The following is a 17,770-nucleotide window of genomic DNA, read 5'->3' as shown; positions in this document are numbered from 1 at the left end:
CACGCCTCCGTCGGCCAGTTGGCCCCCTTGCCCTGGGAGTCCCGACTCGCACGTGGATGTCCGCGTCGCTTTCGTCCCGGCGAGGCCAGTTGGCGGCCTTGGTAGCCACCGGGTATACTTACCTCTATACTAACCGTAGTTGCCAGTTAGCCTTATTTTCACCAACCGGCGGCTACCGCGGCCGTCAACCGCCGCGCAGTTCGGCGCTCAGGTCCTTTCTCAGTTGAATCGAATTGAATTGAATTTTTCATACACGCATATGTCAGCCAGCTGGCCGAGTGGCGGCAGGTCCCAGTCCGGCTGGCGGGCCTCCAGCCGGGGTATCAGGCTATCTGTACTGTATATACACAAAGCAAATAACAGAGTAATTAAGAATTGGCCAGTTGGCCTCCTCTTTTATCTCCATAGATTTCTGACCCTCACCTAGAATCCCACGTAGATTCCCTCCCTGCGTAGCGAATTGGCGGCGTTGGTGGTCGCCGGGCATACTTTACCTCTATACTTACCTGCGGCGTGTTTTCCCCTACCGGCGGCCGCCGCAGTCACCAGTTCGCCGCACAGTTCGGCGCCCAGGTCCTTTCTTAGTGTTCATTCAGCGCTTGGCCCGAATGCCTCCGGGTCTTATGGTCTCGATATGACGAATAAAAGCTAGCTGGCCGAAGGAAGCCAGTTGGTCACCCCTTGGCCGGTTAGCTTCAGCCGGTTGGCTTCAGGGTGGCCGGGTGGTTGGCCTTCCTTACCAAGCTGTACCTCGTTGCGGCCAGTTGGCTGCCTCGGCGGTTTGGTCAGAGAAACCGGTTGGCCTGCGAGCGGGCCGGCAGTCTCGGGCCTGCTCGCAGGCCTCCGACTAATTGATTGATTGATTGATTAATTCATATACGCATATGTCAGCCCTAATAGCCGAGTGGCGGCAGGTCCCAGTCCCACGGGTGGGCAAGCCGTAGGGGCGTTAAAATTATACACAAATAGAAGTCTTGACCAGTTGGCCGTTCTTTTTCCTTTCAAATTTCAACCCTACGTAGTTCTTTGTAGACGTCTCACGTAGCTTTTCTCCCTGCGTAGCGAACTGGTGGCGTTTGGTGGCCTCCGGGTATACCTACCTCTATACTTATTGTGCCAATTGGTCTTCTCAAGTATCGACCGGCGGCCACCGCAGCCTCCGGCCGCTGTACAGTTCAGAGCCCAGGTCCGTTGTCAGTATTCCTTACCAGTTGGCCCGAAGGCCTCTGGATCTCATGGCCTCGATATAACAAATAAAAGCTTGCTGTCGAAGAAAGCCAATTAGCTACAAGTTAGACAAGTAGCCGGGTGGCACACGGATTGGCTGGCAGTTGGCAGCCTTCTCGTATATAGGGCGGTCACGTCTCGGTGGACGTAGCATTAAGAACAATGTCGGTTAGGCTCTGGAAATAACCCAGAAGCCTTGTATGCAGTATAAAGCGGATTGTTTACCTCACCGTCTTCTCCCCGAAGAGACGCCGGAAGTCAGTAAGTCTTTCCTTAGCCCAGAGGGTGCTCCAACGAAGGGAGTCATATCTCGGGCACTCGATAAGGACGTGTTTAACCGATTAGGGCCCCTACCCGCAGGGGCATGCGGTCGATTCGGCGGCTCCGATAGTTCCCAGGTATACACCCAGGATAATTTTGCCAGTTAGCATCTGGACCAGCACCGAGAACCATGCCCGGTGCAGGCCCGCGTGCAGACTGAGGGCACGCTTGCCCTCCACCGCGTCGGTAAGAATACGGCGAGTGTGGAAGCCGTGTGGGTTGCCGGCCCAGTTGGCCTTCCATTGCCGGTTGGCTAAATCCCGAAGCCGTTGCCGTACGGCGGAGACTAGCATGGAGAATACCATTTGGCCGGCGGCCCGAGCAGCCGCTGCCTTGATACTTTAGTCTACCAGTTCGTTGCCCGGCACACCCTCGTGGGCCGGGAGCCACTGGAGGCGCACCTGCCAGCCGGCCTCCCGCATGCGGTCGAGCCGGTTGACTACCCGTTTGATGACTGCCTGCCCCGATTGGCGCCGGGGCTCGGTGCAAGCCCTTATAGCTGCCTGGTTGTCGGTAAGAATTACTACCGACTTAGGCTTGGGGGTAGCTAGGATCGACACCACCCGGGGAACGGCGTCCCTGTGGGTGGGCGTATCAGGCTCTCATTTAGCAAGAGCTAGGGCGAGTTCTATACCAGTTAATTCCGCAGAGTATACTGTGTGGGTGTTCTCTCGGCCAACCGGCATGATTCGGTTCTTATTGCGGATCACTACTGCAGCGCCGATGCTACCGTAGTGGCCGCTGCCGTCGGTATACGCGGGGAGGACAGTAGGGGGTAGGAGGGCATGTCTTCAGAGAGCTTCCTTCCTGGAGTCAGCGATATTAATAGCAGGGGGCTGCCACCACGGCGGAACCAGTACCGGTTCGATGGTTTCGATAGGCACCGGTACGCCCGGGTCAAGCCCGAGATCTCGGGCCAGCCGGCGTTCCAGGCGGTTCAGCGGTGATATGGCTGGGTCGGTCTCCGGGCCACCGGGACGGCATCTGCCGGAGTAGGCCCGTCAGATCGGGAGTAGGGCTCGGTAGTAGAACGGCAATACTATAACCCGGAGGCAGGCGTCCTCGGTGGCTCTTTTAATCAGAATCTACGGCGGTGGGATGTTGAGTATACCTTAAGAACAGTCCTGGCGGTAGTACGAAAGTTCTCTACCACGCGGTATAGGACTTTATGTTGAATACTCTCGAAGTACTTTATAATATCGGTGGCGGTCTTCTGAAAGCCCCGGATACCCCGGATAAACCAGATAGAGCATCCGAAGAGCAACCGGAGAAGAAAAACAGCGGTATATATACGGCGTAGGTTGGCGATTGGTACGCCCCAGGTGGAGCCTGCAATTGATTAGAGCGCGGCCGTCAGTCGGGTGGCTTTAGTCTCCAGTTGGACAAAATAGGCGGTTCCGGTGAGTTCAGGATCGAGAAAAACCCCTAGATAGCAAAAGCTCTGCGTCGGTTTAATTATCGTGTCTGCGATAGTCAGGGGCTCGCTTAATCGCATGGCCGAGAACACCCCTGTACGGGGCAGCACCCGGACCATATTAATAAGACCGTACTTCGAAGATAAGAATACTAAGATATGCTGGCGCTGCTAAACTTCCGCGTAGCGGTAAAGTCTCTGCAGACGGGCGTAGTTCTCGAGAATAGTGTCTTCCTATATCAGCATGCAGAGCCAGATTAGACAGCCCGTCGGGACCGGGAGTCTTTCTGAATACGGCTTACCGAATTGTGCGGTATATCTCGTCTAGAGTCACCCAGGGTGCTATATACGGCTCGGAGTATTTATAGCCGTCGATATCGGCAAGATCCACCGTGCCGACGGCTGGAGATAGAACCTGTCGATAAAGCTCGGCTTTAGCCTCGGGCTTCTCTACCAATTTCCCGGTTGGCGACTGCAGTACGGGTATAAATATAAACCTCGGGTCCCCGCGCGTACAGGCCCAGCGGGCCAGTTTCCAAAATCCCTTAATAGAGCGCCCCTCATCTTCTACCCTCTCTCGATGCATCTGTCTCTTCTGTTTGGCGGTTTGTCGATATAGCGCGTTGCAGGCTCGGCTGTAGGCCTTACAGTCTGCTTAGCAGTCGGACTTAGCCCACCGCTTTACTTACTGTACGCGGTGCTTTAATTCCTTCATTTCCTCCGTATAGCCGGGCCTGGAGTACCCGGTAATAGTCTGCTTTGGCATAGCGGTTTCAGCGGCGGCAGTTAGAACCTCAACAAGATCCTCTACCGCTTCATTAATAGTAACCGGTCTAACCAATTAGCCGACTACCGGCCATAGCTGTAGTCGTTTGGCCAGTACGCTTCTGTAGACTTGCTAGTCGGTATTAGTCCAGTCCCAACACTTCACCGCAGGAGCGGGCGCCGGGCTGAAATCCAGCACCATACATATCGGTATATGGTCTACTTTAATTTACTAGTCTTCCTGGGGGGAGCAGTAGCTGAGACATTCTCCAAGCCGCTGCGTAGCCTATATCAGATCGATAGTAGTACGGGCGTCGCCCTTCTCGTATATGACCGCTCTCTCCGGCAGGAGCAGTCCCAGATCCTTATCGATAGTAATATCGAGCAGCCGGCTGGCTGCGTCGTCAGTATAGATATACCCCGGCAGATTCTATAGCAGATAATACAGATTAAAATCGCCGAGAACCATATACTCCCCCGGTTCCTGCAGGGCCGCAGTAAGCAGTTCAAGCACCGGATTCTCTTTCTCCTCACGGAGGTCCTCGTCTTCGGGCTCGGGCGTCGGCTCGGGCTTGTTGGTTTCGCGTTGGTCACTGCTCTTACCGGGCCGATATACATTATAAATATGAACGCGGTCTTTCCCCGGGACCTGCAGCGTAAGAATACTAAGAAATCTCAATCGGTACCGGACCGCCTACATTTTTAAATCAATATACCTACTTATAAAGAAGCAGACCCGCGGGACAAGCTCTGCGTTTAATATCGGCTTTATAACCAGATAGAAGCGCTCTTCCAGGGCCTAAAAATACGTGGTTAACTGGCTGCCGTAGCGGTTTATCCAGAGCTCTTAAATAGCAATAAGCCCTACATTCCGCACCCCCTCCTCACCGAAAAAAATACATTATAACGGTGTTAGATTTCCAACAGTTCGCCTATACAATTTCAAGTCGTCTACGGTGACTATTTATATCGGACGGCTATAGCATAATCGGTAGCATCCGGGGCAAGAACACCAAGCTTATTGTTACTGCTCTCATCCGAAACGGTAAACTAGTTACAGCGTTGGCTGCGGTATCGGGTCACAGACTTGGTTATATACAAGATATTATCGAGGCTGAGAACCGACGCAGTTTCAGTTGGCGCCAGTACACCCACGGAAGAACTACAGCTACGGATATCAACCTCTATAATTTCTCGATCATCCTCCTCATAGCAGTACTTCAGCTGCTTACCGCGGTCGGTATTAATCACAGCATCGGCCTCCACAGCCGGAACCAGTACGGTTTCCGGCTTCTTTACAGTCGATTTCCGGCAGCTCTTGCTAAAAGCCACCATTACCTTAAACTTCATCGAGCGGCCGCAGGCGTGTTACAATTAGACGAGCTCGGGGCTTACCTCGGGCTCGGAGGCGGTTCGGGCGATGGTATCGCTGTTGCTAAAAAAAAGTTCAGTATACAGCACAGGAGCGTTCAGCCGATGCTACCGAATAGCCTCTAGTCAATTCTTCTTTCTTATATAAATATAGTTAAAGGCGAGATACTTCAACCCGCAGTTCGCGCATCGAGCATATATCTTGTCGTTCTTAAATATACAATTTATAGATTCGTGCAAGCCCGCGCAGTACGCACAGACCCGGTTTCTCCGATAGTACTGCTTAATATAGTCATATTCTTAGTATCCAAAGCACTGCAAGAGCTGCTGATCGCGGTCGTAGTAGCTGGTATCAAAGTACTTACCGTCGAGCACAAAGCCCCCGCTGAGGAGGACGTTTACCGTATTCAGACTATCCAGTTCGACCATCAGCGTAGAGGGCTTGCCCTTCTCGGTAATAGTCTTCCACAGCCGCACCCAGCCGAGATATGTAATCTCGGTGGGCGTTGCGGCCAGGCGGCTGGCGTTGGCAATCCTAATCCTCTCGGCCAAGGCCTTCTGTTGCTTCGCGGGGTCCCCGTGCTGACACGGCCGATATCCATGCCGTACACAGCGATCGAGTAGCCGCGTCGCTTGATCACCGCGTTCGGGCTAAGGACCTTGTTGTGTTTGTTGTAGTAGGAGCAGCGGTGTTTCTTACCGTCCAGCGCCAGACCATACATTATGGCAGCCCCCGCGGCGCGGTCACTGTTGAATTCCACCACCAGCTTGGATCGCGGGGTTTCCTTGGCCTTGCGGGAAGCCAGCCCACCCAGGTGATCTTGGCGGGCGTAGCAGCAAGCCGGCCGGTGTGAGGCTATGAAAAGGAGATGATTCAGCCAGGCAAGAATTCTATTCTTGGGAAAAAAGAGAAGAGGAAGGCCCGCAGGGCCTTGACTCTGGACCATGCGCATATATAGGGCCACAGGTGCCTCATGCATAAATGACTTGTTACATGACAGGCCGTCAAGGCTCCTGTCAATTAATGACCGCACCCAGCGATGTGGCTCAGACAGACAATCAGACTAGGACTTGAAGACTTCCTCGAAGGGAAGCAAACCGAAGATCCATACAAACATACCAAACATGACGCGTTCAGATATGGGCAGCAGGAATTATAATAAGTGTTGTTATCCATGGTCAAACTTGTTTTGGCGAAGGGGTCGCGGCGTTCTCAGTGCTAAGATTACGCCACGACCAGCTAGAGCTTATCGTCATTCTTTGACACGGCTGTCCACGCCGTTCAAATTTCCTGATCAGATAATGACAAGGGTGTTGCTCTAGAACGGTCCTAAAGAGATCGATATTCCTTGTCTCGAGAGCGAAGTCATTAACACAAAAGGTGACTACAAAGACAAACAAAGGCAAGAAAAGGCAAGCAAGGTAACCCTCTTTCATCTTTAATTGTCATCTGTCTCGAATGTTGACATCATTTATCTCAAACTCAATTCCGCACGAAGGCAATTCACGTCCTTTCAACATACGACCGATCCACTGACATAGGCAGCGGCACGGCATGTATATAAGACCGAGCGAGCCCCCTGTCCCTTACCGTTGTATCATGGACGATGAAACCTCACCTGCGGCTGACTTCGAATGGGCGACCCTCGAGCCGCGCCTGGCCGAGTCATTTCGACTGCTCCGAGAACGCTTTCCGGAAGCCCCTCCCTTATACGGCTTCTGCCGCGCGGGATCTCTGGTTCAGTGCTACCGAGTGCTCTTGCCCGACGAGAGCCTGGACGATGATACCCTGGTCTTTGGGATGGCTCAATGCTACGATGACACCAATACGAAGGAGGAGCCGTTCTCTACCTTCGACTTGAAGTTTGACGACAACAGCTTGCACCAATGGACTCGGCGGTGGGTGCCTTATAATAAGGCGCCCCCTGTTTCCACCCAGCGTCGAAGGAGACTCCGAGCTTGTCCCCGGGGTGACGATCAGGGTGGAGTTTTTGCCGTGGCATTGGTAGGCCCAGGTGATCCCCTAGTTCAATCTTTAAGGTGGCAGTCCTATCAATGCTTACGCATGGACGGAATCTGTCCTATTAATCTATACTTAACAATAAATCACAGATGATACTGTGCTCCCTGTGAAAAGTCTAACCGTTGCCTAGTTTTACCAGAAATGTTTCTCTTTTTCTCGATGCTTATTAAATTCGTCTCTTTCAGAAACGCCCTTGGGGACGTGGAGTACCGTTAGACCGTCATATATGCCCAGGGTAAAGCGCTGAAATCTAAGACTGATCCGGAATACCATTAACGTGAGAGAGGGAGTCTATCATTGTAACCCTAAGTGCAGAATGCTCATCGTGCCCACAGCACGTCAAAACACTTTGACCTCTGCCAGTCCCACGTTGCCCGTTGTGGAGCTCACGGAAGTGACTCTAACTGTCAGAGCGTGGACTGACCTCTGCTCGAAGTTCACGCGATTCGGTTCACCATAGTTGGAGAGGGCAGCAAAGACAGTACTGCTGCCATCATCGAACTCCACCACACCCCCCGTGACTTGGTCTAACGTGTTCGGTCGATCGAACAGGTAAACCTGGGAGATCGTGTGCGGCGAGTCCCACTCCAGCCTCCACCAGCTGCCTTCCCTCCCACCCACCGTGGCCCAGTCCATCAACGTATCCCCAGGATACCCCCCAACCCGGCCATCAACTGCCTTAGCAGCCGACTGGCCACCTGCAGCATTCTCCGACGAAGCCGTGACATTGCTCGCTCGTGGTGCAACATCCTCCCCCGGTATCACAAACAAGCTCACGCGTGCTGGCGTACTTTCCACGCCCCCATCACCGATCACCACCAGTTCAAACCCTAACCTCTCGCCAACCTGTACCCCTGCCACCGTGACCGTGGCCTTCGGGCTCTCAGCATCCTCCACTTGCACCTGTACCCCCTCCACCTGCTTCCAACGATACTGCAACGCCCCGTTACTCTCCTCCCCGGTCAACTCAACTGTGTCGCCAGCCCTCACAAATCCCCAGCGTCCTCCAAACCCTCCATCCCCATTTTCCTTGGCCACAACCTGCGCACTAGCAACCATTGTCCCCGGACTCGAGGACACAACAATCTGCCTCGCCAACCACCCCTCTTCATTGCCTCCCTTACACCCCCCATCGTCCCGACAAGTCCGCCAATCACTCAAGGCATACGTATAGAATACCAACTGCTTCTCCACCAACTCCGCGCCCCGCACATTCCCACTCTGCGGCAGCGCGTCCAGCACCGGATATCCCATATACCCGACCACCTCCGTATTCCACTTCCCCTTGGCCGCGCAGTCCTGCGCGGCTGCTTGCGCGAATCGGGCAGTCGCGAGATGGTCGCTGTGATCCGACCATGAACCACCTCCCGAGGGGCTGGTTGCATCGAAGTCCCGAGTGAAGTCGAGGGTGTTCACGCGGACAGGGTTGAAGGAGGCGATGGCCGCGCTAAGAGTCGAGAGCAGGGTGTCTCTTGTATATGTGCTTTCTTGAGCAGGGTTTAGGCTAGAGATGGACGGGATCTTCTCTTGCCAGAGCTGTTGGAGGCTTACGTTGCCCGTGGTGGGGAAACCTTCGCCGTGCAGATTGCCGTCGGGGAGTTGAAGGAAGGCGAGGGAGATGGATGGGTTTGCGGTGAGCGTGTATAACGGGATTGCGTGAATGGTGTCAGGGACGGAAAGAGTAGACTCGGTCCATGTGTTGGGGGCGTTGGCCATGCGCGCGTAGGCGGCCAGAGAACCGGCTTGACGCGATGTCCAGTAGGAGGATGTGTCCCCGGCATCGCCGGCCGTGAGGTAGATTGTACGTGTTGGGGTGGAAAGCGTCGTTAATTGGATGTTGTGCAGAAGGTCTGGCGAGAGGAAGAGAAGGTCGTCATCTTGGTGGGCTACAATGTTGAGGGTCTGAGATGTGGTGAGAGGAATGAGGAGGGTCAGCGGCAGCGTCAGGGTCGATAATGCGCGTAGATGCATATTCGCAGTGGGATGATTGTTGTATGCCAGAGGCTGTGTGGAGTGGTGAGGTTCTTATAGCTTGTGTGTCTGAGTTGTGTTTTGTTTTGGTGGTAGCATTCCTCGCATAAGCTGTCGATCGCCGGAATGTTGGATCGTCCAGCATGAGATCATAGCAGAAGACCGGGGGCAACTTTATGGTTAATATCGGTGGGACTGACTTGGAACAAAGTGGTGTATGGAAGTTTCGCTAGGATTTGTCCCAGTCAATGTCCGCAGGTATTTCTTCTTGACTATGTTTGCCATGGTTGCTATATTCGAAGTATACACCCAAGAAGAAACCCTTCCTTTGATAGGCTCCGTTGCACGATGAGAACAGGGGGAGAGCAAATAGCATGTCACGGTTGATCTATGTACAGTCTGGTACTGAGGCTGAATATACCTTCAAATTTCTTTGTACCTCAAACAGGGATGATTCTACCCAAGCTCAACCGCCACGATTACCACTCTCAAACACACCGACCCGCCCCACATTCACAAATTTGATACTACTTGGTCTCATGTTGTGCCTGTGCCCTAAGCGTTACACAGCTGGATGAAGGGCTGCTGGGCTTCTTCTACCAACAGATCCGCGAATTGTCTCCAAGCATTTCATTTAACCTTCTCCCAGACGCCACGCAATCACATTATTATGGTTTCTTCAAGGTGGTTCGTGGGCCACCGGCTGGCAATCCTGAGCCTGCTCGCACCAGTTGCAGTGCAGTGGGTCTCGGATAACATTTCGATTTAAGACGTGTGGATGCTTTTTCTTGCTGAAGCTCTGGCGCTTCCCTGTTGATACAATCCGTAGAGCTGGGAAGTTTACTCCATGGCCGTACATTTGTGGCGAGGTACATCAAGGTGAGGAATAAACAGGACCGACATGCAGAAGCTGGTCGGATGATGGCTGATTCTTAGAATTGAAGGTTTCTTCAAAGAACTGATGTGCTGGCTGTGTAAAGTCGTGCGGAATCTTATGCTTATAGCAGGGGACAGGGGAGACCTACGAATGTCACGTGATAGATACCGATAACGCCTTATCGTTGTAGGCGTAAGGCAGTACGCGCAGCTTGATAAGCGCAACAGAACGCCATCATTGCACAACTTAATTGCATAATTCACAAGTGCTGATTATGCATGCTCTTCGCATTCGCGGTTTTACATATAGCTCGCTAACTTGAGTTAGGCCAGGTGCCCCCGCACGGTCATACCATCAGCGTCGGAGCTCCGGCTGGTGGCCGCCAGGTAACTATCATTTAAGACGAACTTCCCCTCACTACACGTACCTACACATCGCTGACTGGTGTGTCATCAACCTCGACCCCCCCCAGATGCCCGCCCCGAAGAAATTCACCCCCGAGTATGTCCTTGCCGTGATCAAGTGTATATTGAGGAGCAATATTGCTGACTCTTTCGGAACTACCCAACAGACTGCTAGTCACCGCTCCAAGAATTTCGGAAGCAGTCCCGAATAATGACGGAAAATTCGCGCTCTACACCGTTTCGACCTATGATCTCGCAACACACACCAGCCTTACAGACGTCAAAATACTTGAGCTGGGGACAGGAAAGTCGACTCGATACAGCAACAACTCCAAGGAAAGTTCGTTCCGTTGGCTGCGGGGATCGTCCCTACTGTGGGAGCGGGAGGGCGAGAAGAACAAGGAGACTGAGCTATGGATTGGCGATGCTGACAGCACTATACGGTACGGCTCAAATCTATCCGATCGAGTGAGTCATTAAGACAGCAGAGTACTGACCGTGGTGTCGTCACCATTAGGCCCTATCTCGCCGGTACCATCAACGCGAAGTTGAACGACGTCAGAACTAAAGTCTTGGATAACGGGGACATTGCCTTTGTCTTCACTGCGCCGGCGGATGCCGATCAGAACTTATATAACACGGCAAAGACCGAGAAACCATCGACAACTGCTCGCGAATGGGCGCATGGTCGTCCCAGAAGCTGGGATACCTATGTCGACCAGTATCGCTCGGTCATTTGGTTCACGGTGCTGAAACTTGATAGCGAGACCAATAAATGGCACCTGTCGCCGGCTGGCCCAATAAATGCGCTGCGAGACACCGGGCTGGCGGTGCCCCTCTATGCCGACTCGTCCAGCTCCGCGGAGATGAGCATCTCGACATATGGGATTCTCTTCGCCACAAGCGAACCCGGAAACACAGAATGGATCGAAACGCAGCGGTCGCTGTATTTTATCCCATTGTCGACGTTCCAGGAGACTGAACTGCCGCCCCTAAGAAAGATTCGTGTTCCAGGTCATGCCAACGTGGCTTCGACCCCAACCTTCGCGCCCAAAGGCCCCCTTGCTGCGTTTCTTGTGGACCAAAACCGCGAGGAGTGGTCGCATAAAACAATAGGTCTTGTGGATGTCGACACTATGAGCATTGTCTTCCTTTTGCGGACGGTCGATCTCACGGAGAGTCAGTGGGACGTCTTCCCGGACGCGATTTTGTGGGCTAACGATGGCACCAACTTGTATCTGACTGCCAACTCCCAAGCTCGGGCTCGGGTGTACCAGGTGCGTATTCCTCCATTTTCCCTGGAGAAGCATCAAACCGTCATCCCCAAGGAGCTAAGCATCTCCGGCTCGGTTTCCGCACTGTATCGTCTTAGCGAACACGACACCGAGACCCGCCTACTGGCCACGTCTTCGTCGTTCATCGATCAGGGACTTTTCTCAATCGTCACGCCCCTGACCAGCGGCGATGACCAATCCGAGAACAGCCAGATCATCTACACTTCCTCCAACCACGGCGACTACTTCGGTATCTCCTCTAAGCAAGTCGAATCCATCACCTACCACGGCGGACCCGACGGCGAGACCCCCGTGCAATGTTGGATCCTGAAGCCCTCCGACTACGACCCGACCTCCGCCACCAAGCACCCGTTGTTCATCCTCATGCACGGCGGTCCCAGCTCTGCCATGAAAGATGCATGGACTTGGCGGTGGAATGCGGCCCTCGTGGCAGAACAGGGGTACATTGTCGCGATCCCCAACTTCACAGGCTCGGATTCTTTCGGGCGGGAATTCACGCGCGCGGTCTCGCGCCAATGGGGCGGCCACCCCTACCACGATATCGAGCGCTGCTTCCGCTGGGTTGAAGACAACCTGTCCACCAAATGCGACACCGACCGGGCTGTGGCCGCTGGCGCCAGCTACGGCGGCTACATGGCCCTGTGGGTGGCGGGCCAGCCGCTGGCCAAGAGGCTCAAGGCAATTGTATGCCACGATGGGGTCTTCGATGTGGTCGCTGAGCTGCTTGGTGACGATCTAGCGCAGAAGGAGGAGCTTACCCGCTCTTTCGGGTCGCCGTACTTTACTGATGCGCCCTCGGCGGATAGAGACCCACCCAGCGCGAAGGAGCTTTGGCGGAAGTGGAACCCCGTCGAGTATCTCACGAATTGGTCGACGCCCATGCTCATTATCCATTCTGATAAGGATTTCCGGTGCCCCAGTACAGCGGGGTGGGCGGCGTATGCCGCGTGCCGGTTGAAGGGGATCGAGACGCGGCTGCTGAATTTCCCGGATGAGAATCATTTTGTTCTCGGTCGGGAGAATAGTCTGGTCTGGTGGAATACTGTCATTGCGTGGTGCAACAAGTTCGTGGGGATTTCAGGTGGACCGAAGCTGGATCCGGCGCGTAGTGAGCCCCGGTGGCTGGGAGAATCAGAGACGGGGAGGATTGTCGATGTCTAGAGCGTATAAGTTAAAGAATGAAAGAGATATCATACCAATCTACGCAGACTTCTAGCAAGCCATGATGACTGTTGCGATACCTGTACAGTGACTGCTTCATAATTAGGTAGGCACCCGGGGGAGGGGGGCTGGGCTGGGGCATCGACACTAATGAGAAGTTGAATGCCCCCGTATAGTTGGCTTTCCCGATAGTGTATGCGTGAGGGGAGTGGCTTTGAAACCGAGAGCCGGAAAGGAAGGAAGCTCTCCGAGTTCTCAACGGTGTTGATGGTGCTATGTGGATCAAGTGGTGGTGGTGGTGACTCGGGAGGGGAATGAGGCTGGCTCCGAGATTTCCCTGCCATGTAACTCCCGTCCCAGTAAGGCTACCTTTGCGGCGACGATACAGTTCTTCCGGATACCGAAGTCACTACCTACACTCTTCGATTGTTTCAGCAACCCCGGGATGAAACAACACTAAGCCAATCCTGGCACGGACCTGGAAGATAGTTGAGCCGTGTATTGTAAGGCATATGACACCTTCGTCATATAACAATTGCCTGTAATCATGGACATCTTTTTATACACGTGTTATCTACTATCAGTTCTAGGAGAATCGCAAACGCCGGTCAACTACTGATGGCAGCCGAATCACAAGAATGGCCTCCAATCTAGCTTAATCAACGCTTGATCTTATCCACGACATGTTGATCAATAGAGACCTTAGTGCTTCTTACATAGCCGAGACGGCTGGTTGCAGTAAACGCGTAATCTTCCGACTGCGATCCAACCTTCAACTCTTCGGCAGTTTTAAAGTCCCCCAAATCAAAGGCGGCATACCCCGAGAAACCGCTACGGTGATGCTAGAAGTTCTATGTGACTACCCTCTAGAGAAGCCTTATTCGTATCTACACAAGATGGTCCTGTTTCTGCTCGACAAGTTCGACATGGATATACCGAAATCTACTATAATTAATGCGCTTTTTAAGCATGGATGATCGAAGAATTCCACCCGGCGGCAGGCTGAAGAACAAAGATTCAATTTACGAAGATGTATGTTGTACAGTATTATTATTCGATGTCCGATTTCTTTTATTCCACTCATTTATGTTGATAAATCTGGGAACGGTAAACAAATAGGCTTTTGAAGAAATAGATGTTCTCGAAGTGGTATGGCTCCAAGTATGAATATTCTTGTCATCAAGCTGCGTCTGCCCAGCAATCTGTCAGGCTGCATCCATTGGTCAACAATAATGAAGTTCTCTCTTCAACTAACCTGCCCACCGTCCTCTCGGATGATATTTGCAAGCCCTCATGTCTTACACTGTTTGTAAAAGGTCAAAAGTCGTTGAGGATTTTATCAAGCGTTGGCAGCGGGGAAAGAAAGGCTTGAGAAGCTGGGTAATCAATCAACTTATGAAGAGATGCTAGAGAATTGCGTCCTGTAGCATGCATAAAACGTCCATTGCTTACCCTCTGCGCGCTGAGATCACATGATAATGAGGCCGAAAACTACCCCTCTTTTTAGCTCAAAGAACCATCTCTATCTTACTTGCACTAAACATTTACGTTCTCCTCTCCTGTCCTCAACAATTCCTTTCTGATAGGAACAGCCACTTTTTACACCCCTTATCTACTGACTGTCCAGCTTGCCGAAATCTCTCTGCTGAGACCTCTTGCTCGATAATCGAGCGAATAGTTGGTTCGACTCCCGAGTCCAACCCACATATTCAAATATCCTGCCCCCTCGGACTGTTCTTTATCTAAGATGGCTGAGATTCTTCAAGGGCAATCAGCATCAGAAGAAAAGGAAAGTAGTCCCGAAAAACCACCATGCCTAAAGCGACTCGTCCACAATGCTTATACTATCGGATGGGTGTGCGCCCTTCCAAAGGAACAAACCGCAGCGAGAGCTATGCTAGACGAAGAGCACGAACCTCTTCCGACCCCTCGAAATGATCATAATGTGTATACGCTTGGCTCAATCTGCAAACACAACATTGTTATTGCTTGCCTACCGAATATGGGAACCAATTCTGCTGCGACTACCGCGACCTCTATAATAAACACGTTCCCATCAATCAGATTCGGGCTTATGGTAGGAATTGGCGGCGGAATTCCGATGAAGGTTTATCTAGGCGACGTAGTAGTCAGCCAACCTGTTGCTGATTACCACGGGGTAGTACAATGGGATATGGGAAAGCTGGAACGAGATGGGCAGTTCGTTCATACGGGCTCACTGAACAGACCTCCTAATACGCTGCTCAATGCGTCGAATCAGCTAAAAGTGAATCATGAGATGTATGGATCAAAGATAAATGAGTATCTGCACAATGTGGAAACAAGATTTCCACGTCTGGCGCCAAAATATACCAGGCGTGAGTACTTGGACGACCCAATGTTGGCCTCCGGAAAAGTGGATCAAACTCCGACTAAAGTTTATCTCCTGTTGAGATTTTGGCACATGATCATCGCATCCATCACATTTTTTTTTGGCTTGTGGGCTGTTATTCCGGTTCAGGAGAATGAGCAAGCATCGGAGCCGACAGGATCAGCAAGAACCCGGAGAGAAGTGAAAATACACCATGGCCTCATCGTATCCGGAAATAAATTGATCAAGGATTCCCAGTTCCGAGACTCCCTCGACAAAGCATTTGGTGGGCATGTGCTATGTGTGGAGATGGAGGCAGCTGGGCTCATGAATAACTTTCCCTGCATTGTTATTCGAGGCATTTGTGACTATGCAGACTCCGGGAAAGAAAAGAGCTGGCAAGAGTACGCGGCAGCCGTGGCCGCAGCTTATGCGAAGGAACTACTAGAATGTGTACATCCTAGTATGATCGATACCGAGGAAGCTGCAAAGAATATATTGGAAAAGGGTTAGTACTTTATTCAAAGCTCTAATACGTCTTGACCTTTCTTTGTGTTCGTTGTACTCAGGCTTCAGTTCCTATTCGGACATTTACTGATAGTTGTAGTGGAGAGGTACACACAGGAGACACGCGACACACTTAGGTAATACTGAATATAAGATTAACAAGAAAAGCACAACTGATATTAAAAGTATACTTCAGTCTCAATTCGAGCAAACCATCGGATGGGAGAATCTGAGGATTGTCCAAGGTGCTTTATTTGATTCTTATGATAACGAGCATGAAGAATGTCTCAAAGGAACTCGGACCAACCTACTTGATGAGGTCGAAACTTGGATCAAATCAAAAGATAGGAAGTGTATCTTCTGGTTGAACGGTATGGCCGGAACTGGAAAATCTACTATTGCTCAAACAATTGCAAGAAAGCTTGATAAAAGAGGAGAGCTTAGTGCCACCTTCTTTTTCAAGCGAGGCGAAGCTGACCGTGGTAACGCAAAATACTTTGTATCAACTCTTGCGGGACAACTAATCATAAAGCACCAAGAACTAGCATCACATGTCTTCACTGCTATTAAGAGAGACTCAAATCTTGTGTTCAAATCTCTTGATATACAGTTTGAGAAACTTCTCTATCAACCACTTGAGAGGCTGTGCTTGACTCAATCTACAACAGTTGTGATTATTATTGACGCCTTAGACGAATGTGACCGAGACCCGGATCTACAACTTATTATTCACTGTCTTTTCAAGATCCAAGAAATCAAATCTCTTCGTTTTCGAGTATTCTTGACCAGCCGACCTGAACTACCGATTCGCTGTGGCTTCAACAATCGCCAGGATTATTGTGATCTGATCCTTCACAAGCTTCCTGAGCCTGTGATTGAACATGATATTCGCGTCTTCCTCGATTACAAACTCTCGAAGATACAGCATGATCGCTCTCTTCCACCGAACTGGCCGGGAACTGAGAAGAAAGAAAAGCTAGTGCAGATGGCTATTCCTCTATTTATCTTCGCAGCTACACTTTGTCGATTTATCGGGGATATAGACTGGCTTCCCGATAGCCGTCTCACCGCTGTTCTTAATGATGAAGCGGCAGCAGCAGCATCCGACATGGATAGAACATACATTCCTGTATTGAATCAACTTCTTATCTCGAAGAATAAGAGAGATACCAGACACCTCTTACAAGAGTTTCACGATATCATCGGAGTGATTACTCTACTCGCTACTCCTCTTTCGGTGAGGACTCTGGCGCAGTTGATTTCAGTCTCAGAGGATATTATCAGCAATCGACTAAATAGATTCCATGCAGTTCTTCATGTGCCCGACAACCTCGAAGTACCAGTCCGAATCTTGCATTTATCATTCCGAGATTTTCTGGTTAGCACAGAGACCAGATTTCGAATCCAGGAGCAGGAGACACACGCGAGAATAGTATCACATTGTTTCCGGCTTATGAAAGCCCAGGTCAAACAGAATATTTGCAAGTTGAAGAGTTACGGGACACAACAAGAGAATATTGAGCCTCGGTGTGTTAACAAATATATCACAGCTGATCTGAAATACGCCTGTTGCTATTGGGTTCATCATCTGGAACAGAGCAAGGGTCTGATTTCTGATTCTGATATTCTGTCTTTTCTCCGGGAGCACATCCTTCACTGGTTGGAGGCACTGGCTCTTGTAGGGGAGATATCGGAAGCAGTAAGACTAATAAGGACTTTACAATCAAGAATATGGGTAAGCTTTCTACATTCTTCTGTTTTGTGAAGGGTTAGCTAACAATCCTTCTAGAAATCTATGAACACTGAGTTATCAGACTTTCTGTATGATGCAGATAGATTTGTTCGTCAGAACAGTTATATGGCAGGAATTGCCCCACTGCAACTTTATCGTGCTGGACTTGTATTTGCACCGAACAGGAGTATTATCAAGAAAGCTTTCCACAGCAAAGTTATAGGGCAACAAATACAGCTTACAGGGGTGAAAGAATCTTGGAGTCCTAATCTACAGACATTTGAAGGCCATTCCCTCACTGTCAACTCGGTGGCCTTCTCGCCGGACGGGCGCACGCTGGCGTCGGGCTCGA

At 51.4% G+C, this 17,770-nt stretch overlaps 4 protein-coding genes across 4 annotated transcripts in view; 2 read left to right on the top strand and 2 right to left on the bottom strand.

Moving 5' to 3' along the window:
- Positions 1–4,013: 4,013 nt before the first annotated feature.
- On the bottom strand, positions 4,014–5,820 carry BO95DRAFT_431524 (uncharacterized protein; the record flags this gene model as incomplete). The annotated part of the gene is made up of 7 exons (XM_025585013.1): positions 4,014–4,157; positions 4,194–4,421; positions 4,883–5,065; positions 5,123–5,162; positions 5,356–5,377; positions 5,464–5,662; positions 5,686–5,820. The coding sequence occupies 7 exons, from the start codon at positions 5,818–5,820 to the stop codon at positions 4,014–4,016; spliced, it is 951 nt and encodes a 316-aa protein (XP_025442791.1).
- A 1,640-nt stretch (positions 5,821–7,460) lies between these two features.
- BO95DRAFT_348583 (uncharacterized protein) lies at positions 7,461–9,044 on the bottom strand (the record flags this gene model as incomplete). The annotated part of the gene is made up of 1 exon (XM_025582006.1): positions 7,461–9,044. A coding segment is annotated over one exon (1,584 nt), but the record flags the coding sequence as incomplete, so codon positions are not given.
- Positions 9,045–9,340: 296 nt separating this feature from the next.
- On the top strand, positions 9,341–12,910 carry BO95DRAFT_514097 (alpha/beta hydrolase family protein; the record flags this gene model as incomplete). Its single annotated transcript, XM_025591653.1, has 5 exons — positions 9,341–9,350; positions 10,297–10,355; positions 10,442–10,470; positions 10,541–10,816; positions 10,891–12,910. 5 exons carry the CDS (start codon positions 9,341–9,343, stop codon positions 12,827–12,829), a joined length of 2,313 nt encoding a protein of 770 aa, XP_025442789.1. The 3' UTR covers positions 12,830–12,910.
- A 1,462-nt stretch (positions 12,911–14,372) lies between these two features.
- Positions 14,373–17,770, top strand: part of BO95DRAFT_120599 (uncharacterized protein) — a 4,266-nt gene continuing 868 nt past the window's right edge. The window contains exons 1-4 of the mRNA XM_025580441.1: positions 14,373–15,687; positions 15,787–15,823; positions 15,873–17,421; positions 17,476–17,757. Coding sequence (XP_025442788.1) covers positions 14,577–15,687; positions 15,787–15,823; positions 15,873–17,421; positions 17,476–17,757 — 2,979 coding nt within the window. The 5' untranslated portion in view covers positions 14,373–14,576. The remainder of the gene's footprint in view (positions 15,688–15,786; positions 15,824–15,872; positions 17,422–17,475; positions 17,758–17,770) is intronic.

This window comes from Aspergillus brunneoviolaceus (genome assembly GCF_003184695.1).
Source record: "Aspergillus brunneoviolaceus CBS 621.78 unplaced genomic scaffold BO95scaffold_30, whole genome shotgun sequence".
Taxonomy (NCBI): domain Eukaryota; kingdom Fungi; phylum Ascomycota; class Eurotiomycetes; order Eurotiales; family Aspergillaceae; genus Aspergillus; species Aspergillus brunneoviolaceus.
Note: the sequence above shows the minus strand (reverse complement) of the source record. Positions and strands in the feature narration are given on the sequence as shown.